A 26,814-nucleotide genomic window follows, 5' to 3' on the forward strand; every position below is an offset into this window, starting at 1 on the left:
TTACTTATATTCTTCATATCTGCCATTTCTATACACCAATGATGTATCAGGTAAAAGAGAAACCAGGAAAACTATCCCTTTTACAATAGCCTCAAAAAATATTTGGGAATCAACAAAAGAGGTAAATGAAAACTATAGAACACTAAAGAAAAAAAATTGAAGAAGACCTCAGAAAATGGAAAGATCTCTCATGTTCCTGGATAGACAGAATCAATACTATCAAATGGCCATACTACCCAAAGTGCCATATAGACTTAATGCAATTCCTATAAAGATCCCAATGACATCCTTCACAGAAATAGGGAAAGCAATCATGAAATTCATTTGGAAAAAGAAAGGCCCAGAATAGCCAAAGCAATCCTTAGTGTGAAAAGTGATGCAGAGGCATCACAGTACCAGACCTTAAATTACACTACAGAGCTATAGTAATAAAACCAGCACGGTATTAGCACCAAAACAGACATTAAGACCAGTGGAACAGAAAAGAAGACACAGAGATAACATCTACATAAATACAGTTATCTCATCCTAGACATAGGCATCATAAATGTACATTGGAGAAGAGATAGTCTCTTTAACAAATGGTGCTGGTATAACTGGAAATCCATACATAATAGAATGAAATTGAACCCCTATACCTCACCTTGCACAAAACTCAACTCTAAGTGGATCATTAGACTAGAGAACCTGCACTTTCTAGAAGAAAAATTAGACCCAATTGTCCAACATGTCAGCTTGGGAACCAAATTCCTCAACAAGACTCCTAAGGCACAAGAAGTAAAATCAAGAATCAATAAATGGGATGGTATCAAACAACACAGGAAGCAATCAATATTGTGTACAGAGATCCTACAGACAGGGAGAGAATCTTTACCACCAGTACCTCAGATAAAGCATTAATTTTCAGGATATACAAAGAACTCAAAAAACTTAGCACCAGAAAAACAAATAAACCAATCAATCAATAGGCAAAGGAACTGAACCAACACTTCACAGAAGAAGAAATATGAATGGTCAAAAAATATATGAAAAAAATGTTTAACATTTCTAGCAATTGGAGAAATGCAAATTAAAACTACACTGAAATTCCATCTCACTGATTTATACTTTCGATAGTGCCAAATGATTCTTTCTAGATGTGGCACCAATTTACATTATGACTAGCAGTGTAAACAGCACAGATTTTCTTTGTTATGTTTACCCTTAATGAAATGTGAAGCAGACTCTTTTGTGAAGGCTTCCTAGGCCCTAGGATTCTCTCTGCTTTAGTTTGTTTTGTGTTGCTGTACCCAAAGTGGAATTGAGTACTTTATAAAGAAGAGAGTTTTTTACATTCAGCTTGTGGTTTTGGAGGCTGAAAAGTCCAAACTGGGTGGCTACAACTGGTGAGGGATTCATGTGGTGTCACAACATAGAGTACAGCATCACAGGGTAGGAGCCTGTGTGACACCAGCCAGCAGCACATGCAGAACTAACCCAGCCAGAGAAGAAGCAAGAGGTCAAATAGAGGAAACTGAGCTCGCTTCAGGTAATTTATCCAGTCCTTGAGAACAAGTACCGAGAACAGCACTCCTGCACTCTCCTGAGACCTAACTCACTTTCTGAGAAAGGCATCAATCTCTCTTAAAGCCTAACTACCACCTTAAAGATCTGAAAAGTCCCACCACCTCCAATGTTGGACTGGGGACCAAGCTTCAGCATATGAATCTTTGTGGTACAAACCACACACAAACTATAACATTTTCTCTCCTCTACTTCAGTATTGCTGTCCTCTCTTACTATTTGAGATGTTTTCTCAAAGTCTCATATTCTCTAATATTTGAACTATTACTTAATTATTCATGAATTTATATATACCATCTCCTCAGTTAGACTGTAGACTCCAATGAGGACCTAAATGTTTCTCTGAATCCCTCACAATGCCCAGTAAGTGTTTAGCCTGTGGAAGACACCCAGTGAGTAACTGTCTCATTTTTGAGATGTTTATAGTGGAATTGTGGAAAAGCCAAGTGGAAATTCAGGTATTAAATGGTACTGTGTATGTCTGAGCTTTGTCATGGGGTAGGGAAGGGAAATGTTTATCTGATCCTCTGCTTCAGAGAAGGAGAACAGAGGTAGAAAGAAACAAAGAAAAATTCCATGTGTTGAGATATACTGCAATTCTGCCACAAAACCTTCTGGTAAACCCATCTACTTCTCCAGCCTGGAGAAGTTTAAATTTAAAGACTGGGTAGATCTTAGCCTCCCTTTCATCAAGAATGCTGCTATTCATTTTTCTCAAACTTATATTTGCAGTAGGTGTTCCTTAACAGGGGCCAAGATCTTAACATTCCTAACCTCTCCATCCCACCTTGGTAACCCTAGCCTGAAAAACTGATGTGGGATTAAGTCATGAGTGAGATTTTGTACTCTCTTCTCTCTTCCTGGCAAGATAGGGTTAGCAGTTCTCATCTTGCTTTTTTTTTTTTTTTTTTAATACTGAAGATTGAACCCAGGGACATTTTATCACTGAGCTACATTTTCAGCCTTTTAATTTTTTTACTTTGAGACAGGATCTTGCTAAGTTGTTGAGGCTGGCCTTGAATTTGTATCCTCCTGCATTAGCAGGAGGTGTGTGTTACCATACCCAGCAGCTCTCATCCTGTGCAAGAGACCTCCTAGAAAGGTCACACTGACTGGAAGGAGGAAGTTGGAAATTTGTTTTCAGTGATAATGCTTCCTTGGATTGAAATGGATTTATAAACTTCCTGCAATTTTCTACTTTAGAATTCACAATCAGACCTGAGATTGGTGACAACTGGATATTACATATGATAGCTTCACAACTATGAATCTCAGAACCATATATTTTAGCCATTGTTTGGCCACTTATTGCCCATTCAAAATTAATGTCTTAATTTTATATGCATTACTTATAAATGGCCATTTTATGTTCTTGTGTTGAGGAGAAAAGATATAAGTAAATTTTTAGCAAGAATGATAATAAGAACTTTTGTTTTCCCTCTGTTCCTGCTGATGGGCAGAATCACAGTCTCTGGGACAGGAGTCCTCTGTGTTTCTCCTTTGCTAGCAAAACAATAAAACTTCTTTTTCCTTTTTTCTCAAAAAGAAAAAAAAGAACTTCTGTTTTTAAAACTTCCAAGTAATATCACTATATACTTTTTTTTGCTTTTCAAATATTCCAGTTTATTTAATGTTCCTGATTTGACTCTCCAGGCAAACACAGTGCCTTTATTTGGTACAACTCCCTGTCAGAACATAGCATTAAATGAGATAATGTATGAAACACAGTGCCTGGAATACAGTATATATTTACCAAATGGTAATAATCATCGTAATTAATTAATGATAAGACCCACTTACACTTACTTCATTTGTTCAAAACTGACTTCCTTAAAAATGTAAATGATTCTGGGTATTTTAAATTACAACAGGGGGTAAGTTGGTTTATTATAAAAATTTTCTTGAAACTTTGGGAGCCTAGGGTAGGGAAAAGTTCTAAAAACAGGATAATCTGTCTTCACAAATTTGATCAGGGATATCAATAGTGCAAAGTCATTTCTGAATTCTCAGCTTTAAAATAGTAATAATCTTTCTGTGCATGGTGGTGCATGCCTATAATCTCAGAAGTTATAGACACTAATGCAGGAGCATTGTGAGTTCAAATACAGCCTTAGTAATTTAATAGGGCCCTAAGCAATTTAGCAAGATCCTGTCTCAAAGTAAAAAATGAAAAGATGCTGGGGAGGTGGGTGGCTCAGTGGTTATGTGTCCCTAGGTTCACTCCCTGGTTTCCCCCTACCCTGTTAAAAAAATAAAAAATAAAAAAATTAAAAAATTAAAAATTAAAAAAAAATAAAAAATAAAAATAGCAATAATCTGGAAGTTTTCTAAAATATTTAGATAAAAATATATTTACCTGCTTATGGCAGACAGCCACAGCTTGAAAAGTGGCTGGAGAAAAGTTTAATGAAAGCTATGGCTCATTTTAAGTTTTTTTTTTTTTTCACTAGGAGTTGAACCCAGAGTCTCCTATATGTCAGTCAATCACTGTACCACTGAGCTCCATCTTCAGCTCTCAGGTTATCTTTTCTATACACAAACCCTCCCAATGTCACAAAATTCCGGCTGTAACTATGATCACCAAAGCCAGCCAGGAAGATTGTTTCTTTATGTTTTTCCCAGATAAAAATGGTGAGATATTGCTGGGCGTACTAGAGAATGTGCATATAATCCCAGCTACACGGGAGGATAAGGCAGGAGGATTGCAAGTCTGAAGCCAGCCTGAGCAATTTAGTGAGAGCCTGTCTTAAATAAAATAAAGGGCTGGGAATATAGCTCAGTGGTAAAGTGACCTCAGTTTCAATCTCCAGTACTGGAAAATAAATGAAGAATCTAATGTATATTATTAGAAATAGCCAACATCATCCTTTAAAAACATCTGATTCAGAGAAATGATCAAAAGCCTCATTAAATTGAATTTGATGACTAAGTACTCAAACGAGATGACACATTAAAAGATCCATTCTTCCTTGAATGATATCTTGTTTTAAAATCTAGATGTTTTTCATGGTCCCACTCAATTCTTAGACTTTCATCCTCAATTTGGCCTAGTTCTAGGTTTCTCAGTTCCTTTTTAAAACCTGGAGATTGAAATATATCTAGCTTCATGTGCTTTAGCTTGTACATCATGTTTACAGATCTGAGAAGGGTGTACTCTGGGAGGAAAGCCCCTTGATTTCCATATGCCTCTTGAGTCTCCCTCCTTATCTCCTATCTTCTCTCCCTCAGATCTTCAATATGGATGACAGATTTTTATTTATTTATTTTTTACTGGGAGTGGAAGCCAGGGACTCTTAACTTCTGAACCACATATCCAGCCCTATTTATTTATTTAAATTTTGAGGCAGGCTAAGTTGCCTAGGGCCTGGCTAAGTTGCTGACACTGGTTTTGAACTTGTGATCCTCCTGCCTTGGCCTCCTGAGTTCCTGGAATTACAGGTGTATACCATTGCACCTGGCAGAGTAACAAAATTTGTGTTTTGTCTTGGTTTTGTCCTAAAAGAAACTAGAAAAGAAAATAAAAATTTTCAGTGAATTATTTTAAAAAATGAATTATTTTGATTTCTTTCATTATGTAGGATTCAAGAACATGCTGTGTAAGCTGGGCATGATGGCACATGCCTATAATCCCAGCAGCTCTGGAGGCTGAGGCAGGAGGATTGTGAGTTCAAAGCCAGCCTCAGCAATGGCAAGGTGCTAAGCAACTCAATGAGACCCTGTCTCTAAATAAAAAATGCAAAATGGGGCTGAGGATGTGGCTCAGTGGTCGAGTGCCCCTGAATTCAATCCCTGGTACCAAAAAAGAACATACTGTGTAAACCCAGAATCTATTATCTATCTATCTATCTATCTATCTATCTATCTATCATCTATCCATCCATCCATTCAATATATCTATGAAGAGGGCTGCAGATATTCCAAGTAACTTTTCCTATTGGTAGATAAAACTGGAAGTGCTTTATACAACACCAAGAAAATAAGACAATGGACATATTAGCATAATGGGAAACAAAATAAATATTTTATTAAATTAATGCAAGTACAAACAATGACAATCAAATATAGAATTAGATGACATTTCTGCATATGTAATTTACAATGAAACACAAAACAACAGGGTTAAAGTGCTTATAAATCCAACACCACGAGGTGTTGAGACTTAGGAATGGAGTGAATGTATGGAACAAATGAATGTCTTGCTCATCCACAGTCTTTGTACCAAACAAAGGACATTGTCACACAAATTATTGTATAAATAAATAAGTAGAAACACATAACATAAGGGGTTCTGTTGGAGACTCTGTTTCTTCAGTATTGACATGTGACAAAACAAAGAAGATGCTAATAAATTGCCAGGAGTGAAGGAAAAGTTTTGAAAGGTCATCTGAATCTCAGCGCTTCTGGAAAAAAATATCTTATGAGGCCCATGTAGGAATAAAAGATGGTGACATTGAAGGGTTTTAGCAGAGAAAATGGGCCCTTTCTGGTGCAGATAAGGGTCCAGGGTAGCCAGCAGCCAAGGTACTTTGCTGGAATTTCCAGAAATAACATGTAATTATGCAAGTGCAACATCAAGGTGGAATTTATACTAAGGGTGTGGTGAGGCATGCCTGTAATCCCAGAGGCTGGGGAGGCTGAGGCAGGAGGATTGCAAGTACAAAGCCAGCCTCAGCAATTTAGGGAGGCCCTCAGCAACTTAGTGAGACACTGTCTCAAAGTAAAATATAAAAAGGGCTGGTGATGTGGCTCAGTGGTTAAGTACTCCTGATTTCAATCCTTGGTATAAAAAAAAAAGAAAACATATTTAAAAAGTTTTTGACATGTTTCTTGCATACAGAGTTAATAATAAGGCCATTGCTAGGTACAATGGTACATACCTGTAATTCCAACCACACAGGTAGCAAACACAGGAGGATTGCAAGTTGGAGGCCATTCTCTGCAACTTAGCAAAACTCTGTTTCAAAATAAAAAATGCTGAGGATGCAGATCAGATCAGAGATAGAGAGCTTGCAGGGCCCTGTGTTCAATCCTCAGTAGAAAACCAAACCAAATCAAACCAAACCAAACAACAACAACAACAACAACAAAACAACTCTGCCCTTCAATGCTGAATTGACTCTGGAATGACTCACTGTAACCTGAGAACCCATGGGCATCACTTTGTGCAAACATAAAATAAGCATAAATGGATAAAAAATGAAAAGAAGGTGCTAAAAATACCACACACTACATAGAGAAGTATGGTAAAGTCATATCAGGGATAAATATAATGCTAGAAAAGGAATTCTAGAGTTATTTTCCACAGTTTTTTAAAAAAATACTGACTTCCTATAATCTAAAAATTGCTTTATTATCATGTTTATGTAACTGATATTTTGTCTTGCTCACTTCTGTAGACTCAATGCCTGGCCCAATGCAAGGCACATGTAACATACAAAGATATTTAAACACTTTTTTAAATAAACACATTTCTTAAAATAGAGATGTAAATTGTATTCCAAAAGGACAGCAGATAAATTGAGGAAATCTGAAGACTGTTATTTACTGCTGTGTACAAGCTACTTAATCTCTTTGCTTCTTCAGCTGCTAAATGGATATAATAGTGGTTGTGATGACAGGAATATATGAGATCATGTGTGTATAGTACCACACAGTTATAAATCTGATATTTAAAGGGAACAGATTTTGCAGCAGACCCCTGAGGTCTGAGAATAGGATTAGTCAAGTCAAACAAAGTATCAATAAGTTATATAAGGTCAAATCCTATACAAACCAATGGCTTATTTTCTATGCTTCCAATTTGTAATGTCAGTTACAGAGAATACTAGTATCTAACAAATACTAGTTTCACTGAACACAAACAAGCAGTTAAGTATAGAGTTTGGTGACAAAATTTTAACTTCTACTATAGTATGTCTTCAAAAGAAATCATTCATAACCACAGTCATATGACAAGACCCCTCAGACTGGAAATAAATAGGAACAACTCATTCTTCAACACTGTTGCAACACGAGGAGGTGGAGAAGACAAGGAGAGGCAAAGGGCACTTCTGCAAGAACATCCATGAAATCAGGGATCCTCAACCCAGTTTCCTAGCATGAGTGATGGATGGTTTGCTTGGAGACGCCTCATTCAGAAGTGTTCTTTGTCCCTTTTACATGCACCAACAAGTCTCTCAGCTTATGTTGAAGTGCCCAGGTTTCCTTCCAGGCTCCCCTTTCTACTCCCATCTTTCTTTGTTCTCCTCTTCTTTCCCCAGGTTCCATTTTCAATATTTGGGCCTTTTAATTCCAACATCATCAGCAGCATCCCATGGGCCCTTTCATCCATGAACTCCCAAACAACAGGCCAAGAATCCCTGCTTGAAAAATGTAATTTTCAATGCTGGTTACGTCTCTTCAAACTGTGTATCTGAAGAATGATAACAGTATATTAATTGCATGGGGTCAGGGTTCTGGAAAAACAAGAAATTGACAAGAAACAAAACTCATATTTTCTAATCATTTGATCAGTGTTCAATAAGAGAAAGAGGCAGATTATATTTATGCTCAATTACCCTTGAATGATAAAAGATGACTAACTTCTGGTTTGCTCGGGAATGTCCTGGTTTTAAAACTGAAAGTCTGATGTCCCGAGAAACCCCCAAGTTTTGAGCAAACTGGGAGGGTCAGTTCCCTAGGATGACCCACACGTAGACTAATTAGCTTTTTTTTTTTTTTAAAGAGAGAGTGAGAGAGGAGGGAGAGAGAGAGAGAATTTTTAATATTTATTTTTTAGTTCTCGGCGGACACAACATCTTTGTTGGTATGTGGTACTGAGGATCGAACCTGGGCCGCACGCATGCCAGGCGAGCGCGCTACCGCTTGAGCCACATCCCCAGCCCCAGACTAATTAGCTTTACAGCGAAAATTAACCACCTGATGAAACCTACCTGGGCTTTTTAAACTTGGGCTCATTGTTAAATGTTGTTTCTAACTACATTAAAATGAATTAGAAGATTTGATATAATTGTTTTAAGTTCTATCAGCTGGATGAGGTTTCTCTGCCCTTTTATAAATGTAGGCATTTGTAGCAAAATGAATTGAAGCAGATAGGTGAAGAGTAAGGGTCCATGGTCAGGTTAGTGAGCCCACAAACTTGGTTTTTGGTCACAAGCTGTGTATTTGGGGGTATTTTTAATTACCTTCATGAACCTCTGTTCTCTGCCCTAAAATGGAGATAATTCTAGTAATAGAATACTAGAATTCTCTCATTCTTTTGGTGTGTGGGGTAAGGGGATTAAATGAGACACTATATACCACACACTCATCAGTTAACAGTGCCTGGTATGCAACACTGTAGAATTAATTATCCACTCACATAAGTCAACATGGTCCCCTGTGGCAGGAGATGTTGGGATGCAGGGCAAAAGAAGGTTAGTGAAGAGAAGCTGCCTTCTCCTTTCCCCTCTTGTCTCCTCTTTCCTATGGAGGGTCAGTCCTAAACCTCCTCAGAATGGAAGGAGTTCTTAGAGTTGTGAGGTAAAGAGGAACCAGCAATTCCAACAACCAGCCTTTTCCAAAAGGAGGGGAGACTGTGATGGACAGAATTCTCCTTGTTATTACTTTAGTTTTTTTATTCATTTTCCTTTAACTTCCCAATTCTTTATGACATTCTTACCATTTTGCTTCCTTGAGTTTATATCTTGGATGCCACCATTCTCCACATCTAGCATTCTCACTGAAGAAAGAGAAATAATTTTCATTTTCATGTAGTACAACACCGTACCTTACACAGTGACTCAAGTTTAAACTCCAGGTTCCTATGAAACATTTTTATTCCCTAGAAACTCAGGTGAATTTCCTTATTCCAAGGTCCAAACCCACGAGATTAATTAATTCCGCAGTTTCAAATATATACTTTTGCTCTTAGATTTTCTTTAGGAGTATATACTTTCATTTCCATGGTTTTAAAAAGAAATGGACCATATTCTGAGGCACGTTATTGGTTTTCTGGCCATTCCCAATGCCAACTAATCTTTTCTCCAAGGGAATATTCAAAATGCAAGTTGGTAATAATCATTTCCTCGTGCAAATCCATTCCATCTCGATACCTCTCTGTTACTGAAACTTGACCCATATATTCTGGCTAACTGTCTCAGTTCTGTTAAGGGCCTACTCTTTGAAAATAACTGATCTGTACTCATTCAGTTACATACTTTCCCAGGTCCACCCACCCTCCTAGGGGGTTGTGGGAAATTTCTAAATGAGTATTGGAATTCCCTTCATATTCTACTTCCCTATGTGACATCAGACACCTCTATGTGAACATCATCATTGGATCTCTCGGTACATAATCTCAAAGTATTGGGGGGGAAGTGTTTACTCTGAATCATCTTAGGAGGAAATTATTTGAATATACTCATTTTCTTGCATTTTAATCATTCCTATGGGTGTGTAAATAAATAAGCACATGCAATTTATTTTTAAAATTATGTAACACTCTCCTCCAGAAATCTTGCAATATACTCCATGGTAAATATATAGCTCTATAGAAGGAACTATTTATTTCTTAGGAAACTCAGAAATGAGCTCAAAGGCTGGGATTGTGGCTCAGTAGTAGAGTGCTCACTTAGCCCGTGTGAGGCCCTGGGTTTGATCCTCAGTACCACATCAAAATAAATAAATAAAGGTATTGTGTCCAACTACAAATAAAAAAAAATTTTAAAAAGAAACCAGCTCACTATAATGTTGTAACTAATATAAGACTCAAATTCAATGGAACCAACAGGAATTTAAGTACATTCTCTTCTATAAATTTGTGGTTATTTGCATAGTAGAAAGAAGCTGCATGACACTGAGTCTTCTTCAGCCTCCATAGATGCCCATTCTTCTACCTCTTGCCACTATACACCTAATCTTCTGGCAATTCCACTCAGCTTCACTGTGATTGCTATTAACAGTCAGATATCTTGGTGCCACCGTGCAAAACCAAGCCAATTTCCTTGCAGACATTATTCAACTCTCACCCTTTGAAAATGCAACTACAGGGTTCGATGCCACCCTTCAATATAGGTGTAGCAAAACGAGCAGCATTGAAGGAAGAGGTAATACACAGTTTCACTCAGTGGCAAAGCTAAAATCCATTTGCATAGTTGAAAGTGGGCCCTGAGAGGGAAAGCTAACAGGAAGGCAGCATAAGGCAGTACTCTAACATTCTGAGTGGGATAGATCTCCCCTGATGGGGATTGTCCTATACATGCAGGACATTCAGCATCTCTGGCTCTGCCTATTAAGTGTCACTGTGGCAACAATGAAACCTTCACAGACTTCACATCCCTAGGGGATACCATTGCAGTTAAAGAAATACCATTTTTTCTTAAGCAGAACAGGATTGTCAATGCTGCACCAAAGCAAAACAGTACAGCTCCCAGCTTCACAAAGTGAGTCCTTTGAAGTAATGTAGATGGTTCTGAAAAAGAAAATAAGACCAAAGAGAAAATTTTCATGGGAACTAGTCAGGGAAATAATCATCCATTGAAGTTTAATTTTATTTAGTTTCAGGTTAATTTTCTTAAATCCTGAAGCTCCTGGCTAGTGAGTGGCTAGAATGATGAGATATCTCTGACAAGAGAATAGAAGTAGCATGAGAAGTGGAAGAAGGTCTGGACTTGGACAGATGGACTTGGGACTTAATTCTGGCCCCACTGGACAGCTTTGAGATCTCCAGCAAGTCCTTTAACCAGACTACAAAATGGAAAGGCTAAGAAATTTCTTGTGAGGTGAAATTTCTTGTGTGGTGCTTACATAGTACCACAGGGAATGCCTGCTCAATATTAAATGGCAGAATGCACTATGTTACTTTGTCTTACATTCTTTAATATAGAAGTTGGAAGTCTACTGTACATGGCAAGGATGGCCCACTGTGGAACCTGGAAGGCCAACTGGCACTGTTCAAGGAGTTTCTGCCTCCCCACATCCATGGTCATGATCAAGGACCAATACTTGTTATCTTTTTCCGGAGTTTGAACACCTTGGGACACATTGGTTTCTCTCACCAGTTTCTCTGTCTGCAGTCTCATGCAGAGGCTAAAGGGGTCCCACAGCACATGCATGCTTGGAGACTGCTAACTCCTCTTTCACCATAAGTCTGTTCTTGCTTAACCTCACTATCAGCTGAGACCCGTGATTCCTAACTTCCTACTTCGAATTTTAAAGTCATAACAGCAGCTGGACTTTGTTTATAAAGGCCTGTTAGTTTATAAAGCCTGTTCATACATAATTTGAGTCTCAAAACAACATTACAAGTTAGGCATACCAGGTAAGAAAAAATCCCCAATTTGCAGTTGAGAAAACAGACTCATAGCCGTTAGGTGACTTACTCCAAGTTGCCACACAAATAAGTTGTCATAAGACAATTTTTAAATGGCAGGAATCCACTAATAAAGCTCTTAATTGAAGGCCAATCCCAGAAACAACATCTCTATTTTTTAAAGCCTTTTCGCTCTTTTTGTTTAAAAGAGCACCCTGGATTGGTGTTTCAAATAGGTTGACTTTTCTATCCAATTTTCTAGTAGTTTTCTCTGAAGTACATGGAGTTTTTCTGTCAACATCTACAGGGGGAAGGGGCAGTGAAAAGCACTTCTCATCAGAACACCTTTGGGTTTGTACTAATCATCATGCTTATCCTCCTCACTTATTCAAATGGCCCAAGACTCATCAGACACTGTCTCCTATTCTACCTACTTCTGCTGAGTAGTGGGAATAAAAATACTTGAATTTGGGCTCACAGGGTCTCAAATCATTTGCATATACTATAGCTTATTTTTCCCCTACAAAAACCTTGCTATATATATATATATATATATATATATATATACACACACACACACACACACACACACACACACACATACATACATACACCCCCTTCAGGGAATGTGGAACCCACAAAAGTCTAGTAATTTACCCAGGGACATGCAGCCTTTCATTCTATGGTCCAACCAGGATGTCTTGAGTTGAAAACCCACAGAATAGCTAGAGAGAGGCGCATTTGGAGTAAGATAGAAAAGTACATTCCCTTTGCTTCCTGGCCCAGAAACTGTGGAGAGAAGGGAGCAGCTCTGATATGCTAGACTTTGGATTTCTAAAACAAGTCCTGAATTGAGTATTGTTCTCAGGTTCCTCCTGATGTCCCAACTACAAGAGCATTTCCAACATACAATTGGATTGCCTCTTTTCTTACCTGTTTCCTAGATAGTATGAACTGTGTCCTATTCTTCTACAAATACCCAATCCTTAATATACTACGTGGCAAGTAGGGAATATTCCATAAATATTTGCTGAATGTGTATTAAGTAGCATTATGACTTGGATGCATGGAAGTGAGGGAATAGCATAATGGCATACATTTTGTAAGTACTATGCTATTCATTCATTCAACCATCACTGAATGACTATGATGAGCAGGCATAATGGTAGCTGTTAGGGGACAGTGTTAGACATGTTTTAGTAAACACATTCAGAATATTACCTGGGATAACCAATTCAGCGGTATTGTTTTCTGTGAAACTTAATCTCTTAAAAGTGCAGTAGAAAATCTCATTAGCTGTTGTGTTGATTCTCAGTGTGCTGGTCACATTGAAAAACTTCTCTTCCCTCTGGGATTTGGTGATGGTGGTTTTAGCACTCAGGATTTGGTGGTCACTGCTTGTCCAGATGACTTCAGCCTCAGGGTAGCCCTCAGCCTGACATGTTAGTTCATATTCCGAGGTGACCGGATCCATAGAAATTCTTTGGCTGATCTCGCGGTATGGTGCTGCATCATGAGAAAAAAAGAGGTCAAGGTTTTCTCTAGACATGTATCTTGGTGTTGTCTACATTAGAAACCATCAATGCAGGCTGATTCTCAGAGAAATAGGCTTAATGGTCAGCTTTCTTAGCAGTAGGGAAGCCCTGCCTGTTGACCTCAACACTTCTATTCAAGCACAGGCCAAGTCTGAGCTTTAAGAAACAACTGTCTTGCTATAAAAATCATGTTAGTATATGAATACATGAACCAGTTTTACTCCACATCATATACAACCACAAGAATGGGAAGTTATACTCCATGTATGAATGTCAAAATACCTTCAATCTCTCATGAATAAATAAAAAGAACAAATAAAAAATTTTAAAAACTATGTTAATATATGTATTGGACTCAAACTAAAATACAGACTAAAGTAAACTGTCATCTTTAAACAAGTAGTCTTTCTATTCAAATATGAAATGTCTATTTATTCATATTTTTATGTTTTTCCCAGCAAAATGCCATAGCTTTCATAAAGAGCTCTGTTTCTTCTTAAATTTAATCCTGGATATTTCCTTTGTTTTATTGTAAAGCTGTCTTCATAAACATGAACCTTTCTAGCTAGCATGCACTATACCTTAGACTTAATCGAATAAACTGATTTTGATAGTCATTTACTTGTTCAACTTTGAGTCAATGATCAGAAGTTAGATTTGAAAAGACATACTATGTCACTTGTGAAAATTAATACTTGTTCCTAGTGACCCTTTTTAAAGTTTAAGTACATTTTTAAATTTGAGAATGGGTTAAGATCTACAAAAAAAGTTGTAAAAATAATAGTTACTATATACTCCTTACCAAGATTCCCTCATTATTCACATCTTACATTACTCTGGTACAACTGCTATGACTGAAGTGCCAACATTAGTACATCACTATTAACCACATTCCATCATTTATTCCATTCCACCAACTTTTCCCTAATGTACTTTTCCTGCTCTAGGATCCCATCTGGGTTACCATAATATGATTTAAAAAAAATTTTTTTATGTTTGCTATTTTAGTACATCTTTTAATTATTACATTCATGGCAGAAAGTCTAATTAGTTTTTAGATAATTGGTTTGAGAACTTTTTAGGATTAAGATACTCAGTCTGCTGACTATTCTAGTAGATTGTTTAATGCTTATATATAGCATAAGATTTATATTCATGTTTACTCATTACAAGTACATCAACATATTTTTAATTCTGTTGACATAACCATTGCTTTATACCTAATACTTTAATGAACAACTAATCATCTATAACTCTCCAATTCTTTACCAAAGACATAACAAAAGCTTTGTGATATAATACTTTCACAGAGATTTAACAAAGCGATTAGCATAAAACAAAACAAATAAATAATGATGTGATGTTTTGGTGCTCTTAAATCAAGGAAATCACAACCAATAAAATCAATATAATTATGATTTTGAAACACAAAAATAATTGGGCCATCCATCTTTTATCTGTCATATTTAAAGACCACTTAAAAATGAATCCACTGATTATACTTCACAAACTGCTATTAACATAAACAGGATCAAGTTCACATAGCACAGAGCTTGGTTTATGGGCGATTAGAATTTCAACCCAAACTTACTGTTAGTGATAAATACTAGGGTTAAAATGCTTTTGCCTTTTTTTTTTTAACACTTCTATTATCATTTTAAATGGAAGAAGGGTGAAAAAGGATGCTGTTTCACACAGAGGAGTAAGTACACATATGATGCAGCCCTAAGAGCCAACAAATGAGTGGTTCACTCCACAAGGACTGAGTACATAGTTGCGCATTAGTCCCTAAAGTGGGGCACATGTGTGAAGGTATGGGAAGAAAATGCTAGAACTTCCACTTACATGCATTTCTGTCATATCAATTAAAAAATAATTTAAGCTTCACAAGCTTTGCTTTTTGACACTGGGTCTCAGTCAGCCACACAGGGGTCTTACAGGAAGAGGACTTTCACAACACCAAAGGGAGAATGGGGACCCAGTTTGTACTTACTATGGATTTTCAAATTCTGATATCTACTTTTAACTAATCTTCTCATGAAATGAACAACTAATTAAAAATTTTTCCACAAAGAAACCAAGAATTGAAGATAATACTAGTATTTAAATACAAACCAAAAGGAAATGTCAGAAGGGATTTTTTTTTAATCAACTACTTTATGAGGTTAAAACAATAAAGACCTAATTGGACTTGACAAAGTGTGGACTAAAATCCTCAAGATTATCAAGACTGTCTACCTTTGCTAATGATGAATTTTACCCTAAGGTGCATTATGCCTTGCCATATAAACTAATGAGTGAAGCATCTCAATTAGCAAGATATTAAAAGTATTGCTTGGTAATTTTACTTTACCTTTTGAAATGTCTATTTTTGTATATTACTAGAGCATATCATGTACAATATGAAGTTGGTGAAAGTCATCCTCTTTGCCTTTTAAAATGTCAATTCCTTATAATACGATCTATATATTAGTACAAAGTATATTCTTTATAATTATACACACATTAGTTTAAAATGTTTTACAATTTTTGCTGACTTCTGGTTTACTAGATCTAGAGCACTATGCTAATGTTGGTTGATCAAGATTAAGAAAAGTTCAAAGTAGTTTTGAAGTCATACAACCTGATACACATGCCAGAGGTATAAAGGTAGGCAGAAAAACATGATTATTAATGACAGATTTTAGAGCCAGTCTGCTTGGATTTAGAACTCAGCTTTACCATTTACTAGTCTGATGGCCTTGGATAAATTGCTTGATTTCTCAGCCCTCAGTTTCCCCATTCTTAAAATGGGAAGAATAATGCCACATATCATTGAATCTAAGATACCTATCAAAAATACACATTCAAATTTCAGAGCTAGTAAAATGTGAAAAATATTCAGCTTAGACAAGAGTCATGTTGAAGATTAAATGAAATGATTTAGGCAAAAAAGCTTAATACAGAGCTTAACCCATAGAAGTGCTACCCAAGTGTTAGCAGTAGTACTGGTAGAGCTGCTTCTCTTCCTCTTTTAATACTGAAGTGTACTCTTGTGGCAGTTCCTGATGAACACCATTGGAAATAAATTTCCACATATCATAACCTGTTCACAAAAGGTGCAATAACACCCAAAGTGATAAGAATTGAGTTAATCCAAAACCAAACCTTTCCAAATTTCACTTTTGAAATGCTTCACTTATAAAGCCCCGTGGTGAGTAAACTCCCTGTGGGGAGCTGTGTTACCACATATTTGCAGTGATGGGAAGAGAAGTCCAAGAGCATTACTGTGAAATCATTTGCATTAAGAGGTGACTCAGTAGTTCTATTTCCTTAGGTTGTAAAATTGTGCAAGCTAGCCACCAAATGTCCACAGGTGGCAGTGCCTCAGTGCAATGAAGCTTGGTGGCTGGCTTGTTCTCAACACAATGTTGAGACTTGCTTTAGCTCAACTCATCTTCCTGTATGCAAATAACAAGATGGTTTGGGATGAGAGGCTAATTTATAAAACAAATGGAATGGCTCAACAAACCAGGTGTCAAATCTGGTTGGTCATTTGCTTTGTTCCATCAAGGATCCCTCCTAGGAAAAACCTTCAGTGCTAGAAGATCTTTTATTATGTTGAAGAGATACTATAGAGCCCCAGATAACCTGGTATAAACTCTTTCTCATTTACAAAGTCAGCCATCTGCCTGCTTCCTCCTGACAGGCTGATCAGAGACCTTTGGAAACAGAAACTTAAACTCTATGCTTCCTTCTTCCTGACTGCCAGGTTGATGTTCTTTCACCCCATCCTAGATCTAGCAAGCTTATGGCTTAAAGCTTGCTAATTTATTTAATTGACTTTGAACACAATAGATACCTAATATTGCTGATGAACCCAAGAAAAGTTGACAATTTAAACAACCACATCCCAAGTTTTTTTTTTTTTCCATGACTGTCTTGAGGGAGAAGCAAATGGTAAAACATAATGAAAATCAAGTCTACTTCATGAGGCAAGTGACATTTTCTTAACATCAGTAGCATTAATTAAGCCAGCATCAGACACCCAGTAATGTGCCATAAAATGGATGCATTTCTCCTAATCACTATATAATTTTATTTTTGAGTTTATAATTATCAGTGATCTTTCATAATAAATCTAAATTTTCCTGTTTATATCATGGACCTTCAGATTGATGATAGTTATCTTAGGAATGGGAAGACCAAGGGGAGATGAATGAATTCTGGTAAATATGGGGAGTATAAGAACAAAAGATCTGCCAGGCGAGGTGGTACATGCCTATAATCCCAGTGGCTGGGGAGGCCAAGGCAATAGGATTGCAAGTTCAAAGTCCAGCCTCAGCAACTTAGAAAGACCCTAAGCAATTTAGCAAGACCCTGTTTTAAAATAAAAAATAAGGGCTGGGGATGAGGCTCAGTGGTTAAGGGCTCAATCCCTGATACAAAAACAAACAAATAAACAAACAAACCAGAAACAGAAGATACTTTGGGTTTTTTTTGTTGTTGTTGTTCTTTGTGGGAGTTTGGATTAGCTGCTCATTGCTGGGATCCTTTTACCTCTCAATTCTATGAAACTCAACAGTGAAAGCAGAGGTGGTCAGCTAAGGTGCTTTCCTTCCCTTAGCTAGTACCAACCCAATACTTTGAACTCTAGTGACCTGATGACATAGTTATAGGTCAGTACTCAGGAATTAACACTTACAGTTCCTCTTCAACACTCCAAGATAACACTGGTACATACACTCTTAAGATAAATACATGCTTGGTGATCAGAGTTTGTTGACATCTCTGGGGACAAATGGCTTTCTTTATACTTGATATGATTATTTTTTGCCTTCATAGATTGGCTTAAACTGTTATTGAATGTGAACCTAATTATGGGATTTGTTTTAAATATATTTATTGGGGTTTGAGACATACAGACATTCCAAGGAAGGAAAATACAGCAGACCTAATAAAATTAAAAAATAGCAATTGAATTAAAATAATGAAAAAAAAAACTTCCAAAGGGATATACAAATAGTATTAACTATATTTGCATGCTGTGAAAGATAGTGGTAAAGGGAGGAAAGAAGCTTTTGCAATTCATTTTATTCCTTTCCATAGCATCCAAATTATTTGCAGGTACATGTATTGCTTTTATAATAATAAAAAAGTAAAAACTGGGAATTTATTATGTGGAAAACTGAACATACTGTATAACATGGCTCTGTGTTACTTGACTCTGGATCACCAGAGACTGCCAAATAAAAGGTGCTCAAAGAAGTACTCACTAGATGAGTATATGAATGAATTAGTGAACAGGTTGCTGGTATTCTGTTGGAAATTAAGTCTGAACTTCTAAGAATGATAAGCTCTCAACATTTGGGATATGTTTTTCATTAAGGTTTAGCTTTCTTTATCTACAATAATTCTTACCATTGACTTTCAAGGTAATCCACTTGTAGTCTGCACCACCATAGCTGATCATGCAGCAGTAAACCCCAGCATCCTGCAATTTCACATTGGTGATCTGAAGGACAGCATTTCCCTGGTAGAGCTGGTCTTTCAACAGCCAGGCCCTCTGCCTGTAGCTACTGTGCTGAACCTTCAGGTCTTCTTTCCCATGCACAAACTGAATAATTTCCTCATCCTCCTTTCCCCAGTAGACAACTAATGAACCCAAGTCTAGTTGTTTTTCTACTGGGAATTTGCATTCGATTGTCACATTGCTGCCATATTCAACTACATACAGGTCCTTGGGAACAGTGATACTAAAGGCTGAAAAGAAAGATGGCAAATCTTCAGAACATAGAAAATTCCTTAAAACATTTACAAAATGGGTAGAGGGCTTGCAATCACCTTATCTGGTGAGTTATAGGATAATTATATTTAAGGATTTTAGTTCCTTAAAATACATGTTTTATCCAGTGGGCTTGAAACATGTTTTGGGACACTATTTCTGATCCCTGCATTAGAATTATAAAACTAGCTAAACAAGTTGCCCCGCAATTTGTAAACATACATTCCTGTAAAAATATTATATGGTGATGGAGAACTTATAACCACAGAGACCTATTTTCACATGGTCATCCCCAGAATGTCCTTTGCTTTCAACACAGTCTGAGTGGTAGATTTCATAATCTTCTCTTCTTACTCCCCTACATTTTTGATCCATTCTCTGGTCAGAGGTAAGTGGGTATGGAAATTTAGAGAGGGCCCCAGTATGTTACCAGTGCTGTGTTACCCTTAAAACTTCGATACACACTAAAATTCTTCCTTAGAATATTTTCATCAGGAAAAGCAGGTCATAAGCAATATCAACAGTGATCCTGGCTTTGTTTAATACAAGCAAATAATGTACGTATAGGCCATTTCTCTAGAAATTTTCAATAAGTTATTCATGGGAAATCACTGAATTTTGTTTCTTTCAGTTTGTCTGTCTTTATACAATGACACAGGTGATTTTTTTTTAAATGAAATAAGTAGACTGTTCTCTCTATACAAATTATGTCCACTTAAAATTATTATTTAAGTTTTTAACTCATGGTTAAAATAGTTAAAATACAGAACCTAATGAAAGGATTTGGTGTCTTACCGTTCAGCAAATGACAGAAGGATGTGAATATAAAGACATTAAACATCCTCATCTTTTTGCAATGACCTAGTTATGGAAAACACAAAAAGAAGACTGCTTTATTCAACAGTTGAACACATAGCACAACAGGAGGGCACTTGGCAGTTCTAAGTGAAATAGTCCTGATAACCAGGTGATGACTGATGTCTAAGTGTGGAACCATAGCAGGGGAATTTGGAAGTTAAATACCTTTATTTAATAGCACAGAACTGCATAAAGCCAAGTGAATAGAGTTACTGTGATGAGCATCTTTAAATTTGGTTACAGGCCTGAAAAAAACTGTAAATTGTAATGTACACTCAACAAAAGCCAAGAAGAAAATACTTTGCCCAAATCCTTTCAGTTATTTCATGTTTTCTGCATGGTAACTTATCTAGAAACTCAAATGTGCCCTATGCAAAAATTTCAAAGTAAGGAAAATTTGACTTCTACTTCTCACCTTCCAATATTTTTTTTCCTTCTATGACTAAATATTTTCATTTTAACCTTTGGCTCTTCAAGACTTCCACTCTACTATAACAAGTAGGCCAGATGCATCCCTCAAAATCTTTTATGCCTCTCACTTATTCCAAACCACAAATCCTACTCTTTCAATAAACAGAATTTGTTAGTAACAAGAGATGGGAAGATGAGAGAGTTGGTCAATTTATGTTAAGATATGAATGTCTCATGGTCACTCTCCCAGAGTTATCTATATTCATTCTTTTCTTCATTTTATCATCTTGCTTAAAGTTTTACTGATTTTTTTTTTTTATTCAGCAAACCATTGATCGAGCACTTCTTCTGTGATTGGCACTATTTTAGGAACTGGAGATATGGCAATGAATATAAAAGAAAAGTCATTCTTCTCTTGGAGTTTATATTCAAGTAGGAGAGGAAGAGAAATTTGTGGTATTTCAGCCATGCTATTTATTTATTAACACATTTTTGTCTTTTGTGTTATATTTATACGCTTTGATAAGAAAGTCAGTATCTCTCCAACCTCTATATAAATACACACGATTAATTAATGCTACAGATATATAAGGCAGAAGATTAATGTTCCCAATATATAAATAGCTCCTAAAAATCAATAAGAAAACTACAGTAACCCAAGAGTAAAACAAGTAATAATTTCTAACATACAGCTCAGAGACTAAAAAATACCAGTAAACATAAGAAAGGATGGCACCACTAAAATGTATATTTAGGATATAAGATACCATTTTCACTTATTAGCTTGACCAACATTACAAAGATTACTAATGTTTGGTGTTTATGAGGACATATACAAATAGGCTTTCTTGCCCATCAATGGTGGGAAGGAGAAGCTGTATATCTTTTTTCCAAGGGCTATTTGGTAATCTTTTTTGAAATTTTAAATGTATCTGCCCCTGTGACCTTTCACTCCCCTCCTAAAAGTCTATCATACAATCCCACAAACACATACATACAATAATATATGTAAAGACATTGCATTGTTAATAATATCTCCAAACAGAAAAAAAAATACCCTAGATGGTCTGAATGGTTAAATAAATTTTGTTCTGTTGATATGATACCATTAAGGATAGAATTCAGTACATGTATATGTATTGCTTTTGCAAAAGGAGGCATAGAAAGGGAACTTCAGAACAGTATATGAAGCAGAAATCCATTTTTGTTCAACAAATAAAAAGTGTGTGTGTGTGTGTGTGTGTGTGTGTGTGTGTGTCTTTAGACATAGGAAATGTCCAAAATACCGACAATGATCATATCTATGAGTGAAATTAGAGGGAAGGCAAGTAAGTTTTCACCCACTTATAGTTTTTAAAAGGAAGAAAAAGGATAAATGGGATTGTGATTGATTTCATCAGTGTTTTGTTGAGTTTTCAAATGAATAATGGTTTTACTTTTCTTATCAGAAAAAAAAAATGATGAGTTTTTGGCAAACTAAAGTGGTATAATGGAAGAACCCCAGAAATGGAGTCCAAATATTGAGGTAGAATGAGGATATTAATCTAATGTTTTTCTTCATTATAAAAGTGATATAACCACATTACAGAAAAAAGAGAAAGGAGGGAGAAAACCCCCTATTCTATCACTGTCATGCAGGGACATTTAGTAATAACCTGGAAACATTTTTTGTTGTCAAAACGGGTTTTGGGCAGGGGAGAGTTGCTGCTGGTATCTAGGAGTGAGGCCAGGAACGTGCTCTGAAGCACAGGACAGCATTCCTACAGAAAAGACATATCTGGCCTGGAAAACAATAAGTGCCAAGGTTGAGAAACTCTGTGACCACTGTATTTCAGGAAAATATTTTTCTTTCAGTCTTTTTCCCTATGAATCTTTAAGAGAATGTTAACATACATTTAATATTCATTTTTTATTGAAGGTTATGATAAATGTTTTCCATTTGGTGTGTGATATTCATATACATTATTTAATAGTCTCATTCTATTCATTTATTGTTAGGTATCAAATTATTGCCAATTTAAAAAAATCACAAGTGTTGTGTATTCAGAAACTATTTATTGAGTGTTTATTATGTGCCAGGCCCCAGGTTAGCCCCTAAAGATAGATTTCCCCCAAAAGAATTGCTGATCAAGGAGAAAAAAATATTTTCTTGGTTCTTGACTTATTCTGAAAATTGGTACCATTATATAGTATATTCATCCACCTCTGGCATTATTTAAAATTTTTTTCCTAATTTCATTACTGAAAAGTACAACTTGAATTTTTTGTGGGTTTGTTTATGGTTTAGTTCTTTGGGAATTATCTGATAACTTCTTTGTATAGTTATGCTAACATGTTTCTTTCATGTTAAAAATGCATATATGAAAATATTAAAAATAAAATGAATCATCCTCTTGCTAGTTCAAGGTGCACAATTCTTATTTCTTTCCTCTCCAGCTACACTGCAGATAAGAAGCAGGAATATAACTAATCCTTTGAGGACACAAAGGTTGCAAAAATGAGGCTGCAGCATCTGAGTGTCTTTTCATTGAGCCAGTATTGATTATAGCACAATTATAAAATATTAATGTGATATTATAAACACAAATATGTTTATCAGGCAGTAGAGGATTTGGGATACCCCTAATTACAAGCAAGGCACTGTTGAATAAAACAGAGAGACACTAAATTCACTTGTGGGTTACAACTAATTTTGAAAATGTTTATGGCATACTCTGGTGGAGTTTTAATCCTTTAATGAATCTGGTTGAAATTTTAGATGCAATTAAAGTTTACTGAAGGTGATGGATTAGATTTGATATTTACCTAATTCTTCATCATCCCTTCTCCTTTAAGGCTTTGTTCCCTTGGAGTGCAACTATCATGAGAGGGAGAAGAAAAGGGGGAGGAAAGAGACCATGTAAATAAACATGTTCTTTGATCTCTAAAACTCACATGAGAGTAGTTGATCCAAGAGAACACTGATGTCTTCTTCAGGTCAGAAACTGACCTTGTGTGAATTCCCAGACAAGAGTGGACACTTTCACAGAGCAATGAAATGTGACCTGGGGAAGAAACAAGGGCTCATTCAGGATGGGGAAGTGGGTTTGCCCCTGGGAGAAGTCCAGTACAACACCAAGGAAGTGATACCATGTCTCTATCTTCCCAGGGTAGGACGGCTATGAGGAAGATGCAACAATGCAAGTTTTCTTTCTCAAAAGTAAAAGCAAGGACTAAGAGAGTTGATCTATCAAATCTTTAGTAAATTTTTAAGCTCTATTAAACTGTACTAAACCTCATCCCCCTGCCCCAGTCACACTGAATCACTCTTGTACATGCGACTTCAAACCCCCAAGCTATTTCTCAGGCTTTGTGGAAGACCATACTCTGACTGCTATCATGTAGCTTCTACCTCACTTTCCACGGAAAAAAAAATCTACTTTTCGTTTTTTCTTCGAGTATCATAGTTCTCCTTATATATTGTTGACCACTGTCATTGTCAACTGGTACATCTTTTCTGGAAGGCAATTTTAAATATTCATGAAAAGGTCTTTCAAATATACAAGACACTGACTATTTACATTTCTAACAGTTTATCTGAAGGCAAAAATTGGCAATTTCCTAGAGACTTATGTGCAATGGTTTGGTGAATGGCTATCGTAGTGAACCCTATGAATAACCATTATGTTCAGCAATGGGAGGGTAATATTGGTTCTGTAGCACCATGAAATACAACAATTAAAAAATATTTTAGAAGGCTACTTAATTCATAGAAAAGCATTCACAGTTAAATATACAATAACAACAACTAGTTAGAACAATGGTACTTTTACTCCTTGTGTTTTAAAGCAACCCCAAACTGAATTTAGACATAGGTCAAAGTCAATGTGTCTAAGAAATGTCTTAGCATTTTTATTCTTAGGCTTTTCCACTCTTCCTCCAGGATTTCCTTTGATCTTTCAAGCAGATACAGCAAGAAACTTAGGCCTTTGCATCCTGGATCTCAAGACTGGAAGGGACCTTAGGAGATGCTGAAGGTGGGATGACTTACCCTGAGTCATATTACAAGTGATAACTTAATGTTGGACTAGAAGCCAAATGTCCCGGTTTCCAATCTAGTAATTTCTCTCCAGACCCAGCTACCTCTCAGGACAGTATCCATGCACATGCACTCACATAAAAGATTGACATTAGTGCAAAACAATAGCAACTGTCAAAAGGCCAGATATATTGCCTGTTTTTAGGTCTTAACTCTACCATACAAATGAGTTCTGCTGCACCACAAAGTATCACACTTCCCATTTCCCTCTCCTCTCTCCATCCCAAAGACCCTGTCTTTTAAATGCCTCCTGTAGCGACCAGAGACACCTGGAGTGGGTGCGGGGCGGGAGAAGGACGCTCCCTACCTGCGGGTGGGGAGACCCGTGGCTGGCTGCGCCGGGAGCCGGTACCCAGGATTAAGCGACCAGGGGATGTAGCCTGTGCGCTCTAAAGACTCGTGAGCGAGGGCGTCCCCGCCTCCTGGCACAAAGCTCCGCCCCAGGGCAATTCCACCAAGTGTGTGGGCTTTTCCCTGTCAGCTGGGTTCTTGGGATAAATATTTATGAAAACGAAACGAAAAGTGAAACTTTCCAGCCCCGCTTTTTCCCGTAAGTAAGTAAGGTTTTCATGAAGAACAACGCTCAACAAGTGAATGGAAATATATTCTCAAAAGAAAATTTTTTTTTACAAAGCCCCCCAAACACATGAAAAAAATGTTCAGCATCATTAGCAATTAGAGCAAATCAAAACTGCAGCTGAGATTTCACCTCACACCAGTCAGGATGGCAGCCATCAAAAACACAGTAATAAATGCTAGAGAGTTTGTGGAGACAAAGGAACACTTTTACACTTTGGTGGGATTGTAAATTAGTACAACTACTGTGGAAATCAGCATGGCAGTTCCAAAAGACTAGGCATGGAACCACCCTATGACCCAGCAGTACCACTACTCAGTATTTATCCTAAAAAATTAAAGTCATCATACTATAGTGGAAAAAAAAATGGGGGAGGAAGAAGAGGGAAAGGGGAAATACTGGGGAATGATATTGGCCAAATTGTATAATTATATTGCGTGCATGTATAAATATGTAACAAAAATCCGGCATACAACTATATGTGCCAAAAATGTGTAAAAAAAAAAAAAAAGAATCTAACTTAACTACTCTTAACAAACAGTGCCCCAAACTAAAATAAACTTACATCTATTATATCTTAAACAAAAATTTAAAATAAACAAACACCTGAAATCACAAAGATTTTAGTCTTTGATTTTAGGTTCTTTCCTTCTTACTCCAGAACATCTTAGTAAATTCTACTGTCAGGTTCTGCCCCGTTCTAATAAGAACCTTTGGAAGGTGACTGAACATTTTGATATTACTTGATATACCTTGGTACAACATACACACGGTAAACAACAGACTCATAAGGCTTTGGTTTTTATTCTAGAAAGTAGTTATGTGTGTATAATAGGAAATATATTTTTAAATTGTGGATTTTTGTGACTTCCTCAAAGTTCCTCGACATAGTGAAACTTCAATTTCTTTGTCATTAAAAGAACTTCCCATCACAAGCTGAGCTATATACCTTTTAAGAATGCTCTGGATCCTTGCTATACTACCATCTTTGGGATCTAAGTTGGGGAAGCATATTCTAGATGATGAATAACACCCTTCTGGAAACTCTGAATCAGAGGGTATTCCCCAACTGAAATCATGTGACTACAATAGAGCATGGTGTCTTAATTTACTTAAATATGCCCATTGTTGGACTTCTAAGTCTTTCCTTCCTTCCTCCTGTCCATCAATTGAATTCATTTTCATTTGCCTTTCCGGCTTATTCATTTCAACTACAATTCAAAATACTGCATGATGAATGAATATTTAGATTGCCTTTGGCTTGATTGTGGCATTTGCTTCCCCAGTACAATTTTTTACACAAGGCATTACAGATTTTTATTTTTTTAGTACTAGAGATTGAACTTATGAGCACTTTGCCACTGAGCCACATCCCAGCGCTCCCCTTTTTAAAATTTTTAAAAATTTTGAGGTAGCCTCACTAAGTTGTTGAGGCTGGCTTTGAACTTGAGATCCTACTGCCTCAGGCTCTGGAGTCACTGGGATTATAGGCCTGTGCCACCATGCCTGGCAGATTTTAATTTTTAATTTGTAAATACTGAGGATGATACTTCCTTAGAGATCTGGTAGGAAATGTGGGATTCTCTGTGGTCTCAGTAAAATTGTAACAGACTCTGAAGACCCAGTTCCAGTGCTCCTTCTTTCAAATAGTTTTTGAGGCCATATAATGGAATAGAACAGGTTTCCCAACTTAAGGTCTAACCTGTGATAAAATATAGACTTTATGTGGTAATCCAA

General features: G+C 36.6%; 1 protein-coding gene across 2 annotated transcripts; it reads right to left on the bottom strand.

Moving 5' to 3' along the window:
- Nucleotides 1–5,612: 5,612 nt before the first annotated feature.
- CD274 (CD274 molecule) lies at nucleotides 5,613–24,907 on the bottom strand. Of its 2 annotated transcripts, XM_081282285.1 has the most exons (9): nucleotides 24,808–24,907; nucleotides 23,412–23,466; nucleotides 23,228–23,279; nucleotides 19,949–20,014; nucleotides 18,790–19,131; nucleotides 13,076–13,360; nucleotides 10,913–11,014; nucleotides 9,224–9,283; nucleotides 5,613–7,975 (listed from the first exon to the last, which is right to left on the bottom strand). In XM_081282285.1, the coding sequence occupies exons 4-9, from the start codon at nucleotides 19,998–20,000 to the stop codon at nucleotides 7,953–7,955; spliced, it is 864 nt and encodes a 287-aa protein (XP_081138411.1). In that variant the 5' UTR covers nucleotides 20,001–20,014; nucleotides 23,228–23,279; nucleotides 23,412–23,466; nucleotides 24,808–24,907; the 3' UTR covers nucleotides 5,613–7,952. The 2 variants fall into 2 exon arrangements, with proteins under 2 accessions (XP_081138411.1, XP_081138410.1); XM_081282284.1 differs by lacking the exon at nucleotides 23,228–23,279 and having other exon boundaries at nucleotides 23,357–23,466.
- Between the last annotated feature and the right edge of the window lie 1,907 nt (nucleotides 24,908–26,814).

This window comes from Spermophilus citellus, assembly GCF_964194105.1.
Source record: "Spermophilus citellus genome assembly, chromosome: 2".
NCBI classification, from domain to species: Eukaryota; Metazoa; Chordata; class Mammalia; order Rodentia; family Sciuridae; genus Spermophilus; species Spermophilus citellus.

What these genes read in the sequence shown, in the direction of transcription:
- CD274 (XM_081282285.1), bottom strand. Translation starts at nt 20,000, where the DNA reads ATGAGGATGTTTAATGTCTTTATATTCACATCCTTCTGTCATTTGCTG. An exon ending in GATTACCTTGAAAGTCAATG is followed by an intron (nt 13,361 to 18,789) that starts GTAAGAATTATT and finishes CTCATGATGCAG; the next exon opens with CACCATACCGCGAGATCAGC. An exon ending in GTTCTGCTTAAGAAAAAATG is followed by an intron (nt 9,284 to 10,912) that starts GTATTTCTTTAA and finishes CTCTTTCTTCAG; the next exon opens with TGAGAATGCTAGATGTGGAG.